Source organism: Manacus vitellinus, unplaced genomic scaffold (assembly GCF_001715985.3).
Source record: "Manacus vitellinus isolate BGI_N305 unplaced genomic scaffold, ASM171598v3 scaffold_4_pilon, whole genome shotgun sequence".
Lineage (NCBI taxonomy): Eukaryota > Metazoa > Chordata > Aves > Passeriformes > Pipridae > Manacus > Manacus vitellinus.
This window is the reverse complement of record NW_021940604.1, coordinates 43,462,665-43,485,592: the sequence shown is the minus strand read 5'-3', so window position 1 is coordinate 43,485,592 and position 22,928 is coordinate 43,462,665. Positions and strand designations below refer to the sequence as shown.

Sequence of the window (22,928 nt, the reverse complement as noted above, 5' to 3'; positions counted from 1 at the left end):
GGTTTCTCTAAGTGTAACACTGTTGGTTTGGTTATTTTTTTTCCTCCTACCTTCTTTAAATTTGTTTCATGCTTGATAAAAATGTCCCAAGAATAATCTTTTACACTGCCTGTTCGATTGCCAACTCTCAGAACATGAAAGAACAAGTTGTAAAGGCCTTGACTATTCCCCGAAAACAAGCTGCAAGCTCCAGAGACACTGACACAATAATCTCCTTAGAATAAAGCTTTCATTTAGATGAAGAAGAGGTAACATTTTTCTCACTGTGATATGGGTAACAGAATCAATAAAAACTACTGTTCTTGCATAATACATCATTTTACATTGGTGCTGTGGCTTCACTCCCCAGCTGAAGAAAAGCCTACTTTGTGAGATGCCTCCCCATCTTTTAAACATACTCTCCCATCCCTGCAACTCCTACCAGAATATGGTTATTCCCGTTTCTCCTTAAGAACATAGAAAAACTGCAATGAGTACTGCTATTTTCAGTTAATTATACATTTAGCACATAGCATACTGAACTAGATTAAATGGTCTATATTTCTCTAAAGTCTTGATCTAGAAGAAAATACTACAGAGAATGGCATTCATGTCTGTCTTAATAGTGCTTGCCTTCAGTTTTTGGAAGCAGACAGAAAGCTACACAGCTGACTGAGAACTAGCCTACTCATGGGTTATGGAAGGGCAACGACAAGTATTATGACTTGAATGCTAAAGCACCTGGTACTGGCCACAGCAAATGCATGCTGCCTGGGGCCTACCCCTCTGCAGGTCACCCCTTCCTCTTAGCAAATAATAGAGGGATACCTTGCAAAGCCACAGGAAAAGGAGCTTTCCTCCCAGAGCTCAGTAAACGATGTTTTTAGCCCAAGAAAAATGCATCCAAAAAACATGGCTCAGGAAATCAGACTGCCACATTGTTCCTTTTGTTTAGTAGTGGAGGGGGGTTTCTCAATTTAAAATAGAAAACAATGTCATTTTTATGTGCCGTAAGCTTGCAGAGAAACCTGTCCACTAAATGGAAATACTACTAACTGTTGAAATTGCTGTTGAGATGAGTATCCTTCTAATACATATTCATTTAATTGTATTAATTGAAGTAAACATTAGATTTAAAAGCATCATCTATCATGGCAAACATTGTCATTTTTTAAGGCTATAGCAAAAATACATGAATTTTTTAGAAGCTATTTATCATGTATTATAAATATATTTTATATCAATTTGAATAGCACTATTAAGTGGTTTTATGCTTAATCAAGAACAAATTAAATTAAATGCACTTTAAGGAACATTCAATGACTCTACCTTCTGTCATAATAGTGTGAGTCATTTTATGGAATATTTTTCAGCAGTCTGGGGCCTTGCCATGAGAACACGTACATAAACATCCCAAACACTAGTTGAGTTGGAACATTGCATGCAAAGAAGATGCTTCTGCTGCAGCCACACCTAAGTCAAGGGGTTTGGCTTCTACATTGAGAGTCTTTAATCATTTCATTTATAAAAAGATTGATGCCTGCCATTTGAGATCTTAGTGTAGGTGTTAGAAATTAATACAATTTGTATCAGAAGTGGGGGGGAAAGGTGTGATTAATACCACCTCAATTAGGAAGCTGACAAAATTACTATCAATTCAAGAAAACAAATGCCTAACACCACAAAGAGAAGCAAGGAACCAATATCTGCAGAACAGCATAAAGAAATTAAGGGGGTTACAAATGCAAGTTACATGGTTCAAATGCAAGTTTTCTATCCTGCAAAAACTCCTTGAAATCAAAGAGTTGTACATAATAAATAAAGTTATGTACATGTAGATTTTCTCATTGCCAGAGCTTAATACCTAGCAAAACAGCTCAATATCCAAACTAGCAGCTACAATATTTGCCCAACAAAACAAAAGATTAGATTTGACAGGGATTTGACATCTCAAAATGGAAAAAGATGTTTAACTGAACTTTAATTTTCCCAGTCAATGATGAAGAAATCACATCCTTCTCCTCACTGTTCCGGGATGACAGTTGCCCAAGTTACAACAGTGTTTAACTTTCCTAAAGCATAAATATACACATCAGAGGAATATTCCACTTGAAAATACTGTTACTGGGTTCAGAAGGTTGACAAGCCTGAAGTTATTTACATGAACCATCTAAGCTGTTTAATCTGCACGACTCTCTTTCAGGAAAGTCTGCACACTGCCTGAGTAATACCTGATATTAAAGGGTATTTCATTCTTAGCTTATATTTAGCAGAAATACCAATATTGTGTTACCAGTAGAAGAAAACATGACTGAAGATGCAGTGAAGTGTATCACATCACTATAGTCCAGTTAGCTTTTCCACTGATGCAATCAGAAAATGCTTATAAAATTAAAAAAGTACTTTGTTTCATTGATCATAGACAAATGAAAAGGATGTGTGCCAGAAAGACTCATGCATTTTTCAGGGATGGGAGAACTACTGGAACAAAATAAAGACCATGCCAGAATACACAGTCATAAAATAAAATTTGAAAAAAGACAAGACAGACTTCTGAAACAAATAGGATTCAACATGTATTTCAGGAGAGAGTACAAGAAATATATTATCATCTATTCTGAAGATTTTGGTTAATGGTAGAACATTGCAAAGAAGGGAATTAGAAAACACAAAATGTTCATGTAAAGTCTTGTTCAAGACAGCTTGCCAAAGATTCAGAAAGACTGAGGAAGCAACACAATGAGAATGACTGCTGGACTTCAACTAATACATATTGTTTTTGTGACCCACACACTTCTGTGGATGCCTCATGTTTGCATATGCAGTGCTCTGTACACTGTCATAACCATGAGATCTAATTTTAGTGTTGGAAGTACCCTTTCCTAATACATATGCCTACCATATTTTCCTGATCCTTTTTCAGAGATGGTCTGATCACTTAGAGAGAAGAGGAAGAGGAGAGTTTCTGCTCAAAAATGGCAAGGAGGTATGACTTTGTAGCATTGTAGAGGAACAGATCTCCTTTATCATCAGAATCAAGGACCACAAAGTGTACACACAGCATAAGGTTCTGTAGCAGATTTCTTGGTGTCAAAAACCCCATCCTGAATCACTATATCCTAGGCTTCCCCCTCTCAGAAGCTCTGGATTCTTTACAAAGCTGTGGATTTGTCTCAGAAGGATCTGTATACAAAACAATCACATGAGGAGTTTTTTTAGCTTAGTTTTGCTAATTGATTTATGTTTAGGAAAGATACGTTCAGACTCAGACCTCGGTACAAATGTGAGCACCAATTTACATGCTGACATCTGCAACTGGCAAAAGTAAGTTTTGAACCAGATGTCCAGATGTCTGAACCAGGTGACCCTTCTTGCCTCAAGAAGCGTTCTTCCTCACTGAACACACATGACTTGAGACTGACACTCACAGAAAAATAAAGCAATACTGTACATTTTAAACTCAGAATTGCTTAACTGGATCTCACAGACTTAATACCAATGATTACTGCAGTTTTGTTTAGGGTTTCTTGAAAATGTTCTCATTCAATTAATACAAAACAAATTCAGAAAGGCTACCAAATTTTACTACAGTAATTACGGAGAAGCGTGGTATGTCACACCTGGTAGCTCATCATTCATCACTTGACTGGAAGTTTAACGGTGGAAACCAGTGCAAAGTATTCCATGAAACCCTTGTCTTGGCCACCTGACACAGACTATTTGAAGTAATTTACATATATATTTTATGACTTTTTAGAAATATCTCCTAGGGCAGCGAGACAGGGAAAATATTTCATGTAACTGCAAATGTGAGACTAAAATGACTGTTCAACCATATTACGATAACATCTTCAATTACCACATGAGATGGTGATACAAAAATTACTCCAATGCATCAAACCAGTGGGTGAAGCTGAGCAGTGTCATCATGGCAACACGTCAGAATTCAGAGAAAATTGATGTTTTCTAATTGAAAACTATCATTATAGGAAAGTTTTATTCTTACAACTGCAATAAACCAAAAAGCATGCTGCTGCATACAGTTGCATATTGTTCATTAAAGTATGAGGCAAATACTTATCTCAAGCTCCACAAGTCCCTACCATCAATATCATACAGTATTAATGCATTTTGCATGATCATTATTGTTGGGGAACGCAAGGCAGAGTGGGACGAATACCAAGCCTGGAGAAAGATCTATAGCCCTGAGTGACACCTATAACACCGGACAAGGCTTTACTTTACTGGACTTTACTCCATAACACCGGATTTGACACTATATCGGACTTGACAGTTTTCTTGTTCTCCCCAGTTTTCCCCAGTTTGTTGTTATGCTGTTATATGGTTGTGTGTACCCCAGTTGTTGTTTTTGAAAAATCATCCTCCATATTGTCTTCTTCCTCCCCTCACAGTTTTCCCGCCTTTTTCCTGCTTTCCCGCTCCTCTGCCTGCCATTGGTTGGAGTTTGGTGCAGTGCAGAGGTAGCTCCCATTGGTCCTTTCCCCCGGAGATTCCCAAACTCCTCCCTTCCTTACCTAACTGCCCAATCACCATGTTTCCCCGGTTGTCAATCCCACGCTCCTCCCTAGTCCAAAACTCCACCCCTGAACCTACCCTTTATAAGTTACTGTTTCCCCAATAAAGTCAGCATTGCTCCACGAGACTTCTACTGTGTCCCGGACCCTTCTTGCAGTGCCCGATCCTTTTCCTCTCCCCCCGGGTCGTGGCAAGTGGCGCCCAACGTGGGGCGCAGTAGAGGTCTCCTGTATCAGGAGAACTCCTGCGCTGCCAGTTGAGCTCAGGCATCTCCAGGAGAGGAGATTGCTCCGCCGGCCCTCCTCTGCAAAGCCGACGGCTGTGGACTTTCTGAGTCGCACGGGTCGCACGCCTGGACAGGTGAGCTGCAGGGGACAGTCCCTACACCTCTACCCCACACCTCACCCCAATAATTTAAATTCGAAAGGGAGGAATAACACCTGGGAGTGCTGAGGAGCCCGATTACCAGCATGGGACTCACACTCTCCACCTCCCAAAAATACGTTTATCGCCGCCTCAAGGACTTTGTTATCGAGCACGGTCACCCTTTAGATAAGAAATCGGCGAAAGCCCTTGCCAGATGGCTTGACCGTCACGGTCACCAAGTGAACGATAACACCACATTCGACAAATGGCAAGCCATCGGATTTCAACTGTGGCGAGAGAACGGCAGGGGTGACCGACTCGCAAAAGAGGCGCTTATCGCCTGGAGGCTTATTCTGATGGTGCTTCAGCACCAGATGATGAATAAGAACGACAGCAGTAACACCCAAGAAGCTGTATCCTCCAAGTCCACAGAAGAAAATAAATCTCACACAGAGAAAGACACGGACAGAGACATTAAACACACGGACACGGACACTTGCAATACAGACAAGGACACCGGGAGAGGGAAGAAGGACACCAACCACCACACACAAGATGGCGGGAGGGACTCCGACAGCGAGTCACAAGATGGTGGGAGGGCGAGAAGATGGGGATCGCGGCGATCACGGAATGGCGGCGAGGAGGCGGGGCCCCGGGAAGCGCGGGAAAGATCGAGGCGGGAAAAGCGGAGGCGGGCCCCTGTAGTTCCACCCACAGCGCCGTCTCCGCCCCCGTATACGCGCGCGCGGAGCCCCTCCCCGGACACGCCTCCCTCTACGCCCTCTTCCGCCACTCCGGACTCCTCCCCAGAACGATCCCCCTCCCGGAAGTCACGGGGTGCAGTGGGCGGGGCTAAGGCGAAGGCCAGAGGTAACATCCGGCAAGATGGCCGCGCCCATAAGGCCAAGGTCACCGAGGCCTACTCCGCCCGCCGGTACCCCCCATCAGACTATCATTGGCCGCCATATTCCCCGGATGAACCAGACGATGCTCCAGACATCTGGAGCGAAGTCCGAGAAGGAGCAGCATCCGCTAGAGATGCGGAGTTTTTAAAAGCCTTCCCGGTTTACTATGACGAGGGCAAACCACCGGAGTGGCGCCCTATCTCGTATCCTATGCTAAAGGATATCAAGAAAGCCATTGTAGAGTACGGATTGGGCGCCCCCTTCACCCTCGGTTTACTAGAATCGTTCTTTTTGGCATATACCTTGATACCTTTCGATATACGGGGTGTGATGGGAGGGTTGCTAACGACAGTACAGGCCTCAGCTTTTGAAACCGAGTGGAAGAAGCGCATTATAACCTGGGTGAATGACCGGATGGAGAGGCGAGGTATTCCCCCACGGCAAGCCATAGACATGCTCTATGGGGAGGGTGACTACACGCGTAGAGGGGATCAAGCTAGATTAGATCCTAAATTATTAGATAAGTCTAAAGAATTGGCCCTAGACGCCCTAAAGAAGGTGGCCGACGCGTATGTGCCGACCCCCTCCTTTACAATGATTGACCAAGGCGTAAAAGAACCTTTCACTGAATTTATAACACGGTTAAAAGAGGCTATTGCCAGGCAGGTCCCTCAAAAGGAATGCCAAGAAATTTTATTTAGGAAATTGGTTATCGAAAAGGCGAATGAGGACTGCCAAAGAGCGCTCAAGCTCTTGAAGGATCCCACTCTATTAGATATGATTGAAGCGTGTAAAAATATCGGGTCAAACTCCCATAAAGCGCGTCTAATGGCTGCCGCATTCTCAGGTCCCAACCATTGCTTCGAATGTGGGGAGAAGGGACACTTCAAAAAACACTGCCCAAGGTTGTCCCAATCGACACCTAATCTACCAAATACATTGTGTCGTAGGTGCGGGAAGGGACGACACTGGACCTCCAGTTGCCGGTCCCTTACCAACATCAGTGGTGAGCCTCTCCCTCCGCGCCGTTCACCTCGGTTACAAAAACGGGTAACCTTTTCGTCAATGCCGGACCTCCGGTTGGGTGAGTGTGGGCCGTCGGGAAACGGGGAGCTGAGCGCTCGGGGGAGCGCGATGATACCAAATGCCCCCCATGTGCGCTCTATTCTGCGCCAGGCATCACGCCCAGCTACCCCGTGACTCGGCGGCCGCTCCCTGACCCGGTCCCGGTGGCGAGACAATGCGTTCCACTCCCCTGGGTGATCCTGTCTGTCGTACACCCCTCCCTTCACTTGAGCTCTTACGAACAGCTCGCCAGGGTTGAGCCGTCGAAGGCAGTCAACCCTGATGCTACCTATCTAATTACCTCTCACCTTTCGGCAGTGGATAAGGGAGTAATAGTAGTACCCTCTCTCCTGACTGGACTTGCGAATAATAACATCGCTGTTTGTTTATGTGTTCATACCCCCCCCGTACAGCTAGAGGAGCATTTCCCCGTGGCCAAGATGATCTCCATGGATGACTTGCTGTGTGTGCTGTCTGTTGACGAGGAGCGAAGAAGAGAAGACAACAAAGAAGTTTTGTGGTCAACCACTGTTGAATCTTCTCGCCCTCTGCTAACTTGTCTAATTTACTATTCACAGCCCAGACGCCCACAGCGAGTCAAAGTGGAAGGTCTCTTGGACACGGGAGCGGATGTGACTATAATCGCCTCTAAGGACTGGCCGCACGGATGGCCCGCACAAACGGCCTATGTACAAGTTAGCGGCGTGGGGGGAACGCAATATCCAGTCCGGAGTAAGGAGGTACTGACAGTCTATGGACCGGAGGGCAGACCAGCGTCCCTCCAACCTTACATTCTAAACATTCCAATTACATTGTGGGGACGGGACGCGATGGGGCAGTGGGAACTCTCATTGAGAACCCTGTCCCCGGAACAAAATTTTTAGGAGGGGTCACTGAAGTGAAGCAGCTCCCCAGACTGAGCTGGAAAACTGATGTGCCAGTTTGGGTTGATCAGTGGCCCCTACCTCGTAAAAAGCTGCAAATTCTCAACGACTTAGTAAATCAAGAATTGGCCAAAGGACACCTGGAGTCTTCCACCAGTCCCTGGAACACTCCAGTGTTTGTCATTCAAAAAGCCTCAGGTTCCTGGAGATTTCTTCAGGACCTGAGAAAAGTAAACGAAGTCCTAGAACCAATGGGAGCCCTCCAGCAGGGAATGCCGTCACCATCTATGCTCCCTGCTGAATGGCCCCTAGTGGTCATTGATATCAAGGACTGCTTTTTTCAAATTTATTTAAATTCGGCTGATTCGGCTCGATTTGCTTTTTCCGTCCCAGCCATCAACGTTTGTGAACCCCACCGCAGGTTCCAGTGGAAGGTGCTTCCCCAGGGGATGAAAAATTCCCCAACACTCTGCCAGATGTTTGTGGCAGAAGTGTTGCGTCCAATTCGGCAGCAGCATCCACAATCAATCATCTTCCATTATATGGATGATGTTTTGATTTGTGCCAAATCTCAATTGGCTGTAAACGAGACATTAAATTCAACCATCCTGGCTCTAAAAGATAACGGATTGGAAATATCCCCTGAAAAAGTTCAAAGGGAATCACCTTGGAGGTACCTTGGACTCAAAATCACAGAAAAAACCATTCGGCCTCAAGCAGTGGAAATTAACAAAAGAGTCCAAACATTGAATGACCTCCAAAAGCTACTGGGTGCGATCAATTGGATCCGACCTGTGCTGGGGATCACAACCGGAGATCTGCACCCACTGTTTGAGCTGCTTCGTGGAGACGCTGACCTGTCCTCCCCCCGCCATCTAACACCAGAGGCAATTAGAACCTTATCCATTGTCGAAAAAAAGATAGAGGAAAGACAGTCATATAGGAGGATGGAGGGACTGCCATCCTCCTTAATAATTATTAGAGAGGAGAGACAACCCCTTGGCCTTCTAGGCCAATTCACTGACGGTCAAAAAGACTTCTGTCTGTGGGAGTGGATGTTCCTCCCGCACCAATTCGGTAAGACGATCACCACCGTCTTTGAAATGATTAGTAAGATAGTATTCAAAGGCCGCACTAGATGTTTAGAGCTCAGCGGCGAGGAACCAGATTTTATCTACCTCCCGCTGACCTCTGAACATCTAGACCAACTGCTGCAAACCTCCATTGATTTCCAAATTGCCATCGGAGACTACCCGGGAGAAATTCGGTTACATCTCCCGGCGTGTCCATTTATCCAAAGATTAATTCAAATTCCGTTAAAATTAAAAATTATTCAATCAGAATTGCCTATAAAAAATGCCAAAACAATATTTACCGATGGCTCTGGGAGAACTGGTAATGCAGTGATAATTTGGCGACAAAATGACGATTGGCAATATGACATACACAAAGTAGAAGGTTCTCCCCAAATCGTAGAGCTTTCAGCAGTTGTGCGGGCTTTCCAAATTTTCAGTGGTGAACCGATCAACATTGTCTCAGATTCGGCCTATGTTGTTGGTGTGGTCAAACGTATCGAAAATTCCTATCTAAAAGAAGTATCCAATCGGAGCTTGTTTGAACTACTAACCAAATTATTATTCTTAATTCAGAACAGGCAATTCGGCTTTTTCATCGTCCACACCAGGTCACACACCGCTCTACCCGGTCCTGTAGCGGAGGGAAACCAACTTGCCGACCATCTGGCAGGTATGGTAGTTACTCCCAATTTGTACCAGCAAGCAAAAATTTCCCACGAGTTCTTCCACCAGAATGCGCGATCGCTGCAAAAACAATTTGGCCTTAAATTATCTCAAGCCAGGGAAATTTTGAAAACGTGCCCTGATTGTCAGGTTGTCACGCCAGTCGCCCCAGAGGGGACCAACCCAAGAGGGCTCTCGGCGTTAGAAATCTGGCAATCAGATGTTACGCACATCCCTGAATTTGGCAAGCTAAAATACGTGCATGTATCTATAGATACTTTTTCGAAGATGATCGTGGCCACCGCGCATGCTGGTGAGAAGAGCCGTGATGTCAAAAGACACTTTCTGTCCGCATTCGCGAGGATAGGAGTTCCGAAACAAATAAAAACAGACAACGGGCCCTCCTACGTGTCTGCGGACACGAAACGGTTCTTTGAGCAGTGGGGAGTACACCATACCACTGGGATCCCTCACAATCCCACGGGACAGGGTATAGTGGAACGTGCCCACCAAAATATCAAAAATTTGCTCAAAAAACAAAAGGGGGGGAGTATTGGCCTCTCTCCCCAGGAAAAACTAGATAAAATTATGTACGTTTTAAATTTCTTGAACTTGCTGGAGGAACAGGAAACCCACACAGACAGAAGTCCAGCAGACCGTCATTTTGGAACGAGTGTTGTAAGTTCAACCTCCCAAAAAGCGAAAATCATGTACCGGGACCCGCTGACCGAGACATGGGCGGGCCCTTTCCCCTTGATAACATGGGGGAAGGGCTACGCGTGTATTTCAGGTCCTGACGGACCAAAGTGGGTCCCGGCAAGGAGGATAAAGATCCATCGCGACTGAACCACACCGGAGGACAGCATGCATCCGTTTCGCCTCTTCATCGTCTCCAACCTCGTCATCTTTGGGCTCGTCCCTCTCAGCGACATGTCACCTCTGCGAGAGTGGATGAGCCAACCAGGAGAGAACTTGTGGGTAACGCTGGCTAAGGCTACTGGCACAGACACCTTGTGCCTAGCCTTGGCCAGCGCAGGAAGCCCATTTCGTACCTGCCTTGTGGGGGTTCCCATCACCTCCAGAGAATGGAACTCCTTCGTGTCCCAGACCCGAAACAAAGGAGCCGGTCCACTCAATTCCCCTAACCTTGCCCAAACGATTGCTTCCCTTAATTTTATTGATATCCCTTTTCAAGAAATTGATTTGATAGGTTCACTCCCAACCACAGCGTGCGTTATTTTCCATCGTTACACCCAAGCTGTTTTATTTACTCCCCATAACGTAACTGCTAATAACCCCCTTTACCGTGAGTCTACTTCACCGTGGTGCAATGGCTCGATGGTAACAACTATCCCTACAGAACATGTTCCTAGGAATATGAAACTCCCAAAGGGATATTTCCTATTGTGCGGGGATCGGGCATGGCCAGGCATTAGAGCCTACCCCGAGGGAGGACCCTGCACAATAGGAAAGTTAGCCTTGTTCAACCCGGCAAAGTTCCACCTACAAAATCAATTCGTCTTCCCAAAAACCCGAGTTAAAAAATCCCTTTCCTTTTCAATGGGAGCACCCCTCCGATTCCCCGGGTCCAAGCCTGTCGCCCCTAAAGCTAAATCAGAACCCCAAACAATCTCCGCACCGATTCGACTCCAAAACTCCCTCCCTGCACCACATCTGAATCTCGGAAAGCCGCAGTATTGGCCCACTCCTCTGCCCTTCCCAGAGGACTGTGATTCTAACATTCACATATGGTCCAGGGTGAAGAATTTCTGGGCGTCCTTCCCTATCCCCGGGATAGGGACAGCACACGCCCTCTCTTTGCTCACGCACCTTGGTTGTTGGCTAACCAAGGAAGCTAACGCTACAACCCAAGCAATTGAGGGCTTGCTGGCGGACACCCAGAAATTGAAAGAGGTTAGTTTACAAAATCGGGCCGCCATCGATTTCCTCCTCTTGGCACACGGTCACGGGTGCCAAGAGTTCGAGGGCATGTGTTGTATGAATTTCTCGGACCATGCTGAATCCATTCACCAAAGCATTGATCGATTAAAAGGCTTGGTCCGGGAAATTCATCAAGACAAAGGCGAAGGGCTCGATAACCTCTTTGATTGGCTACAGATACCAAATTTACCCAGTTGGACCCGAAAAATTATTATATTATGTCTCATTGCCCTTTTTGGTTTAGTTTCGTTATGTGTTGTCTTACCTTGTCTGATTGTTTTTCTAAGAAAAACCCTGATTTCATCAGTCACCGCCAACGTCGTTGCTGCTCAAGCAAACAAAGAAGGGGGAGATGTTGGGGAACGCAAGGCAGAGTGGGACGAATACCAAGCCTGGAGAAAGATCTATAGCCCTGAGTGACACCTATAACACCGGACAAGGCTTTACTTTACTGGACTTTACTCCATAACACCGGATTTGACACTATATCGGACTTGACAGTTTTCTTGTTCTCCCCAGTTTTCCCCAGTTCGTTGTTATGCTGTTATATGGTTCTGTATACCCCAGTTGTTGTTTTTGAAAAATCATCCTCCATATTGTCTTCTTCCTCCCCTCACAGTTTTCCCGCCTTTTTCCCTGCTTTCCCGCTCCTCTGCCTGCCATTGGTTGGAGTTTGGTGCAGTGCAGAGGTAGCTCCCATTGGTCCTTTCCCCCGGAGATTTCCAAACTCCTCCCTTCCTTACCCAACTGCCCAATCACCATGTTTCCCCGGTTGTCAATCCCACGTTCCTCCCTAGTCCAAAACTCCGCCCCTGAGCCTACCCTTTATAAGTTACTGTTTCCCCCAATAAAGTTGGCATTGCTCCACGAGACTTCTACTGTGTCCCGGACCCTTCTTGCAGTGCCCGATCCCTTTCCCTTCCCCGCGGGTCGTGGCACATTATGACTTGTATCCTCTTTCTGGTTTTGTCTTGTGTTGGTGTGACAGGAATGCCTGCACTATACTTGATTTTATGTGTCTCTACAGATTTCGCTCAACACTTCTATAAAGATGAACAATAATGCCTTTTTATTAGCTCAAGAGCTGAAAAATTTTCACGTGATCTGAACTCTTCAGCTCTCCTTTGTATATTTTTTTCATAATTTTTCACATAAGTTTTCAGATACAATTAATGAATCTGAAAAATGTATTGCCAGTGATGGTGCAACAAGGGCATACTATTTACAGATACATTTCCTGTCTGTTCTTCAGACATCCAACATATTATATCAAGACTTCCAATTAAAAAATTAATGAATGTTTTAGCTGCACTAAAAATAAGGAAAACAAAAACCATCAGATGCCCTAACTTATTAATTTAGCCCTTAGCAATATACACAGCTCATTCCTTCTATTGTGTATGCCCTTGATTTGATAAGCACTGAGTTTAATAAACCTACTGAAGCCTCCTGTCCCACCTTTGTTACCACTGCAAAACTTTACCTGTAACATGCCATACCAACTGATTTAGATAAAGACACAATTAAGACATTGTACTATCAAAGATCTATTAGTTAAATGTGGAGTTCAGCTTTAGCCATGCAAAATAAACCCTAATCATAACTTGGCAATAAGTTTGCAATGTAGGTTTCGAGATCAGTACACACATGAATGAAATTAGAAAGGACCTGTCAGTCCTTTCACTAGCTTTAAAAACAGATTTTACATTCTCTTTGTACTAAGAGCTGTTTCTGTCATTACAGAACCAGAAAGGGTGCAGTAACTTTGCCAATTTTTTACTTAGAATAAAATTTAAATAGGAACAAGGCTCATAGCTGTTAACCTCAACCCACACTGTGCAATCTACAGAAATAATCATAAATAATGGAGTGTTTGAAAACCAAAAAGACAATGAAGAAACCCAATCAAATTATTTTTCTGTTCTAGGAAACATTCCTATTTCCTAGGAATACTCCCTCCAGACCACAGCAGTGACTGCTTGACACACTGGTTTCCCCAGTGGGATTAATACAGTTGCCAACAAGGAAGAACGGTGAGGTACCGCAATGAGTTCAAGCAATTGCCTAAAGGCTCCTTGTGCCATCCTGCCTTGGAGGCAACCATTTCTCCATGTGCCATAAATTTGCCAAGGCATTGCCTGAAGACCAAGACCTCTCCCTGTGCAATTTATCATGGGAGCATATGCCACTGCTGCTCAGACACCATACCCTTTCAGATAAAGACTTCCAACACCCTTAGACGTCTTGGTCTTGCAGATCAAAGAGTAAGAAACACACGATACACAAAAAACTACCCTTTCAATCCAAAGCTTTACTTTTTGCTTTTTTCCCATTTGGCCTAGGCAAGAGAAAAGTTTTGATTTCATCCCAACTTTTTTTTTTTTTTGACTTAAAGCAAAAAGGAAACTGTTATTCAGCTGCTAGTTAGCAGTAGGATCCAGTACAACATCCACAGGGATCGTTTTAAGTCCAGATCTGAAATTAATCAATCCAACTGACTGGAAGTCTTCCATCTAATACCCACTAAGGCTAACCACCACCACAACACAAGATGTTAAAATTGCAGGCACGCTTCCAGCACTGTTTTAATAGTGCCTTTACCAAGTGCCATCACAGAATTCTTCTGAGTGCATCCAATTAAACTGCAGCTGAGGTAACTTGCTATTTCTAAACTCATGAGAAATATACTCAGGCAAGTAATATTAAAAGCATGTCTGCTTGTCAGTATTTTTAAGCATCTGCAATGCAGTTTATTTTTCCCCAAATTGCCAATTCTTAACGCCAAGTTTGCTTCTTCTACATAACAAAAACTACTGAAAACAGAAATAACCACGCTCTTCAACAATGAGGTGGGTGGGAAGGGAAAGCACCACAACCAAACTCACATTTTCTTATTGTTAAAGCTGGGTAACAATAAATTACAAGTCACAAAACAGCAAGCCAAAACCAGCAGACCCACCTAATCTCTTTATTTAAAACATATCCCTTAGCATTTTAAGGTTTGACACTGTGTAATATTTAGTTTCTTTCTGAGTCATTCCCCAAGGGTGTTAAACATGTTTCAGCAAATTGAGGCATTACTATCCCTCCCCTAAAGGAATGTATTCATGTCAGTACCTGATCGGTTGCAACATGTTTTAACATCAGAGGGATGCCATATGCAATGCCAGCCAGGAGTTAGTGTTCAACTAACTCTACATACATAGCAAATCATCCTGGGTAAGGTTGAAACAGCTTGTTCTAAACCAAAACAGTTATTTAGCAGGCAGGAATATAGCTTGCTCCCTGGTATACCACACTCCGAAAAATATCCACTTAGTAATTCTGAAAGCATACGGAGTTAGTATAGAAATATTTCAAAAGAAAAGCTCTGTGACCATCTCTCAGTTTATGTAGCATTTATGGAGCTGTCACACTGCTACTTCCTCTGGGAACATGCTGCAGCATCTATTCCTCTTCCTCCCACATGAAGCATTTAGTGTACCTACACTCTTTCCATGCCACATTCACTGTTAGCCTCTCTTCCTCTTTTGTCCAGGAATAGTAGCCATCTTCTCCTCATTCACTCTCTAAAACTGTATGCAACTTGAAACTATAGGCATCATTAAGGTTTTGCATAAAGCTTACCAACAGCAAAGGCTCCTCTGGATCAGATCCCCACATTTCTTTAACAATACAGTAAAAAGGCATTTTTCTTGTGCTCTATCACCACCTTCCCTCTATGCAGCATTTCTAGTACTTTAAATTCTTGTAAGGGGATGCCAAAATTTGTAGACAACTGTTTGCATGTGGTCTCAGCAAGCCTGGGTATAGCATTACATGAAATAACCTCAATTGTTTCCTTGTCTTAAACCCTGAAAGACTACAGTCCTGCTTGCTTATCAGACTGCTGCTCGACCTAAACACAGTTTACCCCTTTTTCTCCAAACTAGTCTTTCAAATTTAGTATGGTTGCTGAAACTCACCTAGAAGTCCAGACATAATTGGACATGTCTATGCTGAAAGTGTACAGAAGGCAGATCAAGGGTCCATGACCTTTAATTACTAGTCTTTCCCATAGCCTGACCATGGCCCATTGTGATCACAGTCTCCCAGGCAATCCATGAGCCCAGTTCAAGGGATAACACTGATCTAAGACTCAAGAGGCTGCACTCTGTATGGGGGACAGAAGGAGAGTTCAGCCATGCAGGCACCAGCCCTGCTGTATCACCCTCAGGGCTGGAAAGCAGGCTCAAGACCCACTTCATTAACTAGAACAGACCTAACAACTGGAACTAGAACTTAAAAAACATGGCTTTATTTGAGAACTAAGATTGCAGGGCTTCCTGAACAGATGCTTTTTCACCACACTGGCACCACTGGGGCTACTCATTAAATGCTATTATCTAGTTACACAAGCACATACTACACCTGCTGGAATTCCTTTTGTAAATGCTTAAAGCAAAATTACCTCTCTATTATAAAAGCTGTGAAAATACAAAAATAAAAAAGAAGTGCACACATGTTTACAAAAACATACAGGTATGACATTAATCTTTTTCTGTCCTCCATACTTCATCTTTTTCCTTTAGAAAGTAAGACGAGCTGGTCCGTCTGTTTTCTGAATATCAGTAGTCGTTGTCCTTAATGAAATGTCTACAGGTAACATTTAATTGTAAATCTTACAGTTATTATTTTTGCTATTTCTTAAATTCCATTTTCAGACACTTTTAAACCAAATTTTCCTGTAGTCTGTAGGTACTAAAGGTTCAGGGCAGTCTGAGATCAAAAAAACTAGTTTGCTACTTTGGTATAACTTTTTATTTGAATTTGCTTTACTTTGAAATAAATGCATTTGCAAAGCATAATGCAGATCTATAACTTAGATTACTAGTTCCAATCTGGCATGCAACTCCTACTGAAACAAGAGCAGCCTTCACTCCATAGACACAAACTGTTTCTATATATAGGGGGTATAACTGGGATAGAGTTCTAAAAGATCAGTGTTTCTTTTTCCTGGGCAAAAGGTACGTAGAGAGAAAAAATGAAAACACAAATCAAGAGCATTTACCTAAAACACAGCCTAGTGACTAAAAATACACAAAGTGATAGAGCTGCAAGATGAAGATCCCAGGGTTATATGGTAGTATCTCCAGTAAAATCTGGGCATCACATGCTAATTAAAGTCAGCCTCCAACCTCTAAGTCTGGCTGACAAGATTTTGCTATGTGTATATAATGGCACGAAAGAAACATCATGTACTTTTGAAACTGCCTCAAGTCAGATTTCTTCCAATACAACATATTGAAGCAAATAACACACGTCTTCATTGAAAAATTAAGCTGTAAGAGGCAAATGATAAAATATATGAGACATACAGCATATTTTTGAATCTCCCGGATGTATCTGTAACTTTCACTAATGGCCTGATCACATACCTGAAGAAAGGTGTGGAGGTTCAAAAAAGAGTGTGAAAACTGATATATTTAAATAAAATCATACCATTAACAACTCTGGTAATGTTCAGTATTAAAACTCACTTTTTAATGTTATAATTTGATTTGGTCTTTCTATGTAAGGACAGGTATTCCCACAGAACAGAGTAGATTTAGATTAGATGTTAGGAAGAAATTCTTTACTGTGAGAGTGATGAGGCACTGAACAGGTTGCCCAGACAAGCTATGGATGCCCCATCCCTGGGAGTGTTCAAGGCAAGGTTGGATGCAGCTTTGAGCAACCTAGTATAATGAAAGGTGTCCCTGTCAATGGCAGAGGAGTTGAAACTAGATGATATTTAAGGTCCCTTCCAACCCAAACCATTCTATGATGTTATGATTAAAGCAAAATTCAGGGTCTGCAATGGAGCCCCCCCCAAGGCAGTTCTTGAGGCCAGCATGAAGCACAGTTCATTTCCCAGGGATTTAACCATCTACAGGATGTAAATAGAAGCTTTATATATACTCTTCAAAAGTTCAGCCAAGTAATCTTCAATTTTACCGTATAAACACAAACTGCTGGAAACTGTTGAAAACATAAGGAATCTTCTCATATGAGAATAAATTATTCTTTTCTAAATTTGGTGGGGGGGAGAAAATAAAGTTGTATATGGAGCCAAATACCTCAAACAGAGCAATTTTTTCCTCTCATTTCTGTTATTCATAAAATTACTTTCTTTGATTTGAGGAGCACTGCAAAATGACTGGCAACTCATTCATACTCTTAATGGAAGTAAGAAAGTAACTGAAGACCTTTATAGTGATGCCTCAGAGCTTTTTGAACTTTTTTAACTTTTGCAGATTTTAGAAGTAGTTGTGTAGTAAATGTAGATTTGAATGTAGCTGTATTGTATCCTGTAGCATAATGTTTACACATATCCAACCCTATTACACCATTTCATATCAATCCCTCTAAATTCCGTTAGCGTGTTTAGTCTTCTTTCCAAGGTAGGATTGTAGAAAAGCACCCTAGGCCTGGACCAGAAGATATCACACAGACACAGCGACTCTGTTCAAGCCCAGAACTTTGGAGGAGCTCCAAGGGCTGTACGTGCTGCGAAGAAGATGAACGAGGAAGAAGGGGTCCCAAACGCCCCCAGATCTAATTCTCAAAGGGGTGTGTCACTGAGCAAAACCAGGGGATGGGCAGATCTCGGATTGGATGGACCTTATTATAAAATCAATTGGACCACTGTCTGGGTGAGCCCACTGCTATGTGTATTCCCCTGGCCTGAGACCTAATTAAAGGACCCACTCTCTTTATCTTATCTTATACACTAAATTGGCCTGGAGTCTTTTTCTCCACAGTCTCTTAAGACAACAATAGAAAGCTCTGACAACCTAACCCTTGTTGCTCAACAGGACAGAAGACAAATATCCTGCACTTGCTCAGGAAAGCAGGTGACTGACTTCAGTGCATGTGATACAGCACCTGTACACTGCCCACATCCCTTACTTGACACTGGACGGGGAGCACTGCCAGCATGGCTGTGGGTGCAGGAAGGACAGGGAGACAGGAAGGCAGCTGGATCACCCACTGAACCCACCAATCTCTGCCAAGATGCTGCAGTGCATACTAGTTAGTCATGACAGGGAAACCCTGGCCTTATGGGGCTTCTCCCATGCTTCTTGGAGGGAACAGGGAGATATGACATATCCATGCACTATTCTTGCAGTTCTGCATCGTAAATTTTAGCTGGCTTGCACCAAAAGGTACTGAGATCCTCTGTCAGGACAGAAAAAAAAAAAAAAGAAACAATTCTAACCCACCATTAAAAGCAGGCAGGTTGCCAGCTCCACCGAAGGGAGAGGCTCCCTGCCTGCTGGTGCATGAGTCACAGCCCAGCTCATGGCCCAACCCTTCACAGCTTCAGCAATTTCCTGAAGTCTTGAAGCTGGTGCATACTTGCAATTTAAAAAAATCACTTATGCCTGGAGAGGAGGTAATTATGACCTGCCACTCCCGTCCTGTCACCTAGAACCAGATAGTGACATCTCCCTGTCTCATGGACAACTGACTGTGGGGATCATTTTGTTCTCATGTAGCTTGTGTTCTCGATGGTGCAGCCAGAAAAGGCCTCTCAGCCTTGGTGTCAGGGCTGCGAGCATGGGGTTTGCCTGTCTGCAACCAGGTTCAGCTGAGAGGCACTGTGGCTCCTATCCTCTGAGAGCTGCTGGTGCTCTTACCTCTGGCTTGTGGCTGAGCTGTGGCCCCTGCAGTGGTGCAGCCAACCTGAGAGCAGCACACATGCCAGTACAGCCTCAGCACACCCCCAGAAAGGTCCCTGATGCGAGGGCTGGGGCAGCCCTGGTGCCCCCTCAGCTGGGGCAGTGGAATAGGCCCTGGCTGCCAGGCCCTGCCCTGACAGACCTCCTTGGGAAGCCCCCACCACTGTGCCCTGGCATGGGTAAGCGTGTGCTCTCTATCCAGCACACAACTTGCTGTGGCTCAGCACAACTGCAGTTCTAGATACATGCCTGGGTATTTGAGCCTTCTGGTTATTACTGTCATAGCACAAAGTGTCAACGCTCTTAAAATTAAGTCCAAGTCCAATTAAATCCCTTCCAGGACTGGAAGTCGTCATGTCCCACCTGAAGAGCCCAGTCCCCCATTCACAGAGAGCAGATACTCCTCCCAGCCCAGAGTGCATAGTGCTTCTCTAGGGAGAGGAATCTCTAGTTACACAGAATACCTGGTGCAGGGGGGTTGCCACACTGCACCACGACTGGCAGGGGGGTGTTCCACAGTGGTAGCATCACAGTCCCACCCAAGCAGGCACAACTGCTCATCCACCCTGATGGAGCACACCAGCCAGCAAGCATCTGCAGGATGCTCAGCCGAGATTCTGAGACCACCTGTGATCCACGAACTGGAAGTTACTCGAACAGACAAACAGAGAAATGGAGAACCACTGCCAAAAATGTGCTGAATTTTTTAGTGTTTAACCTACATATTGCTCAGAACACAAACCAAGCTTTAAAAGAGCTCTCTGGAGTAAAACACTGTAGTTAAAAATATCAGATGATTGTTTGGGAAGATCATTCCTATCTTGTGAGCAATAGCTGGAAATTATTATCTCTGTTTTAATGGTACAAAACAGCAAAGGAAAGAAACATAGAAACTCACTAAAATCAGTGGAAGAATCTCAGTGATTTAATCAGCACATGGAATCCAAGAACCTGTAACCTCTCACAGCAAAAACACGTTAGATAAGCACGGTAAACATTCCCTGGAAGGACATGGGATCCTTATGTGGAGAAGTTATGCTTACAGGAAGAAGATAAGCTAAATGGAAACTGGCACAGAAGCACATAAAATGGGGACTCTGCTCCTCAACCAATGAATCATTTGCTTTGTGCAACACACTTATGTCAAAGGTGCTCGTCCTTCCCCACTGAAACACTGTGAATGAAACTCATGGAGCAACACCAGAAACACTGTTCCAGCAAAGCAACTCAGACATTAACATTCATACAGTTGGAGGACGGAATTCAAGTTTTTCATTATTTATTAACTGATCTGTACCACAACTACTAGTTGCTGAGTTGTAAAGGCTACACTGCTCTATGTAAGATGTATGTAAAGGCTACATTGCTCTATGTAAGATATGAAGAAGCTCTGGAAAATATTTTCCATTATTCCATTTCATTAAACTCTTCGTTTTTTTCTCTCCAATCTCTTTGTATATTTCATATTGTTTATTGTTACAAATACTTGTCTGTGCTATGTTCATTCTTTTGGCTGCTCTGTCTTGAAGTAAAACAGTCTAGTCTTTTGCCAGCTATTTCCTTTTGTCTTGCCAATGTTACTAAAAGAGACTTTCTTGCTGGCATGCACCTCCTCCCCGACTGGCTACCCAGAACAGAAGCATAGTCAGAAAAAGACCTCATTGATTCAGATGCAGCTTAATTTTACCACAAAGTTATGCACTGCCACAGCTAACTTCTCTGGGACTTTGAGCACTATACGTGATGCTTACAGCCTTTATACACAGCCTGTGATGAAAAGGTTGCACCTGCTTGACTCGTCTCCCATTTTATTTCAGTGTCCTAATCCCTACAAGGACAACATGTGTGTTATGTCTGCCTAGACTTCTTTCTGTGGTTGGTCAAGTAGTCTCATAAGAGGAAATCCAAGAACAGAATAGTCTGCTGCAGGCTCTGTTCCCTACAGCTGCATGAAAACACACCAAATTTGGCTTTACTAGGGACACTCTTTCACCTGATACCAAGGAAATTGTGTACTCTTAGACTTCCTTATGATATGCTCCAGGGCATACAGTACAAACTACATATGCTATGATAAAACCCAGAAAGCTTTGTGTAGTGAAGGACAAGTCAGTACACACTAATTAGGCCAGCAGCCAGAGCACTCTCCCATGTGGTCCTCTAAGACACAAACCTTCTTATTCAGCTCAGGAACCAAAAAATACACAATAAGACAGAGATGCTGCCAACCAAGAGGGAACACTGAGCACAGCAATGACTAAATCTTGTTCCTCTGACAAGCTAGATACCAAAGCCAGCTTCTTCAAGAGAGACCTGTTCTCACTTCGAACCCAGAATTAGAAAGCCTCTGCTGTCAGCAGACATCTTCAGCTATATTTCAAGTTAACATACCGTATCCTTTAGCCCGTAGTCACAGCCAGCAGTGGCTCTAACAATGCCTGCTTCACTTTGTAAGAGTGTAGTCACACAAGCGTACAGTAGCACAAATCCCTTCTCAGACTGAGAACATTCAAGCCAGCCATGAGAATACTCTGCCATTTTATAGGAGATGCATCTCAGAGTAGATCTGGGCTTTAAGCATAAACACTGAAGAAGCTCTATATTCCACGGACATGGTAAAGTCATACAAGGAAGAATCCAGGGATCTCAGACATATCCCAGGTCATGCAGTAGTTGACGGCTTTTCCCAGTAGCACAATAGTGGATTTTGGTGATCAGTTCTACCTCTACCCTACTCTTAAAATCATTATGACAAAAAGGGACTGTGGGGACATTCTTCTTAGCTGCTTGGAGATGCCCCATGAGAGATGAGTAGGATTCATGGAGATACTCGTCTGAGGAAGGAGGGGCATGCAAAGGATAACGAGGCATCCTTTGGCAGTAAAGAGCAGGAAATCGCCCAGGAAGAGTCAGTGTCATCTCCACAGCTGTTACAGGCATAAACCACAGAGCCCCCTCTATGTACACTAAAATGCTGTACTTAATAGTTTCCGAGAGAACAAATGGAGTACTTGCCTGTATTTATGAATGATGGCATTAAATAATCTTCCATCACGCCAGCAGGTAGTGAAATTTTCACAACGTATTCCAGCATAACCCTCCGTTGTTTGCTGCGACCACAGGAGCAGTCTCTCTTTAGCAGACATGTCCTCTGACTCTCCAGTAACATGGATATCAGATATCTAAAATAAAGGTAATATAAACATTACAGTTACATCTAACCCATAATAATATTTAAAATATTGCAGGAAATCACTCTGAATTGCTGAAGAATTTATTGTCTGTTATCTTCATATATGAATATGATGATTATTCATGTACTATATTAACACTTTCCTATTTTATGCTCACGTACTCTTAGTATCTTCAATATGAAATACAAAATTCATAGCTTCACAATTTTCTTCAGTTAACCAGTTCTCAGTCTCCTAATTTCTGGGGACAACATTGCATAATGCAAAATACTTAACTATGTATATTTTATGAAGATAATATAATCTATTTTTATGTATAATACTTATTATACATAAATGCTATATAATTATTTATAAAATGTAATGTGTTTTATATGTATATAGTCCCACCTATACAATAGCCATATTTACATTATTCATACACTTCATTTAGTTACAAACTTCCTCTCTTAAAAAAGGTTAATTTATAGTATATGCTGTTCTAAAATTCCATAACAAAACAGTCATTTAGAGTGAAAGCTGTTAATAAAAGCTTTAGGACAAAATTTTCTGGGAGGCATTTTACAAATTACTGAAAGACTGACAGATCATCAATAAAAATTTTGTCTGATAAAGA

The 22,928-nt window shown here is 43.3% G+C and overlaps 1 protein-coding gene across 3 annotated transcripts in view; it reads right to left on the bottom strand.

The window, feature by feature from the left end:
* The window catches only part of DST (dystonin), a 277,490-nt gene that overhangs the window by 154,684 nt on the left and 99,878 nt on the right, over positions 1-22,928 (bottom strand). For all 3 annotated transcript variants that reach the window (XM_029962798.1, XM_029962799.1, XM_029962797.1), the window contains exon 7: positions 22,134-22,300. In XM_029962798.1, the coding sequence (XP_029818658.1) occupies positions 22,134-22,300 (167 nt within the window). The remainder of the gene's footprint in view (positions 1-22,133; positions 22,301-22,928) is intronic.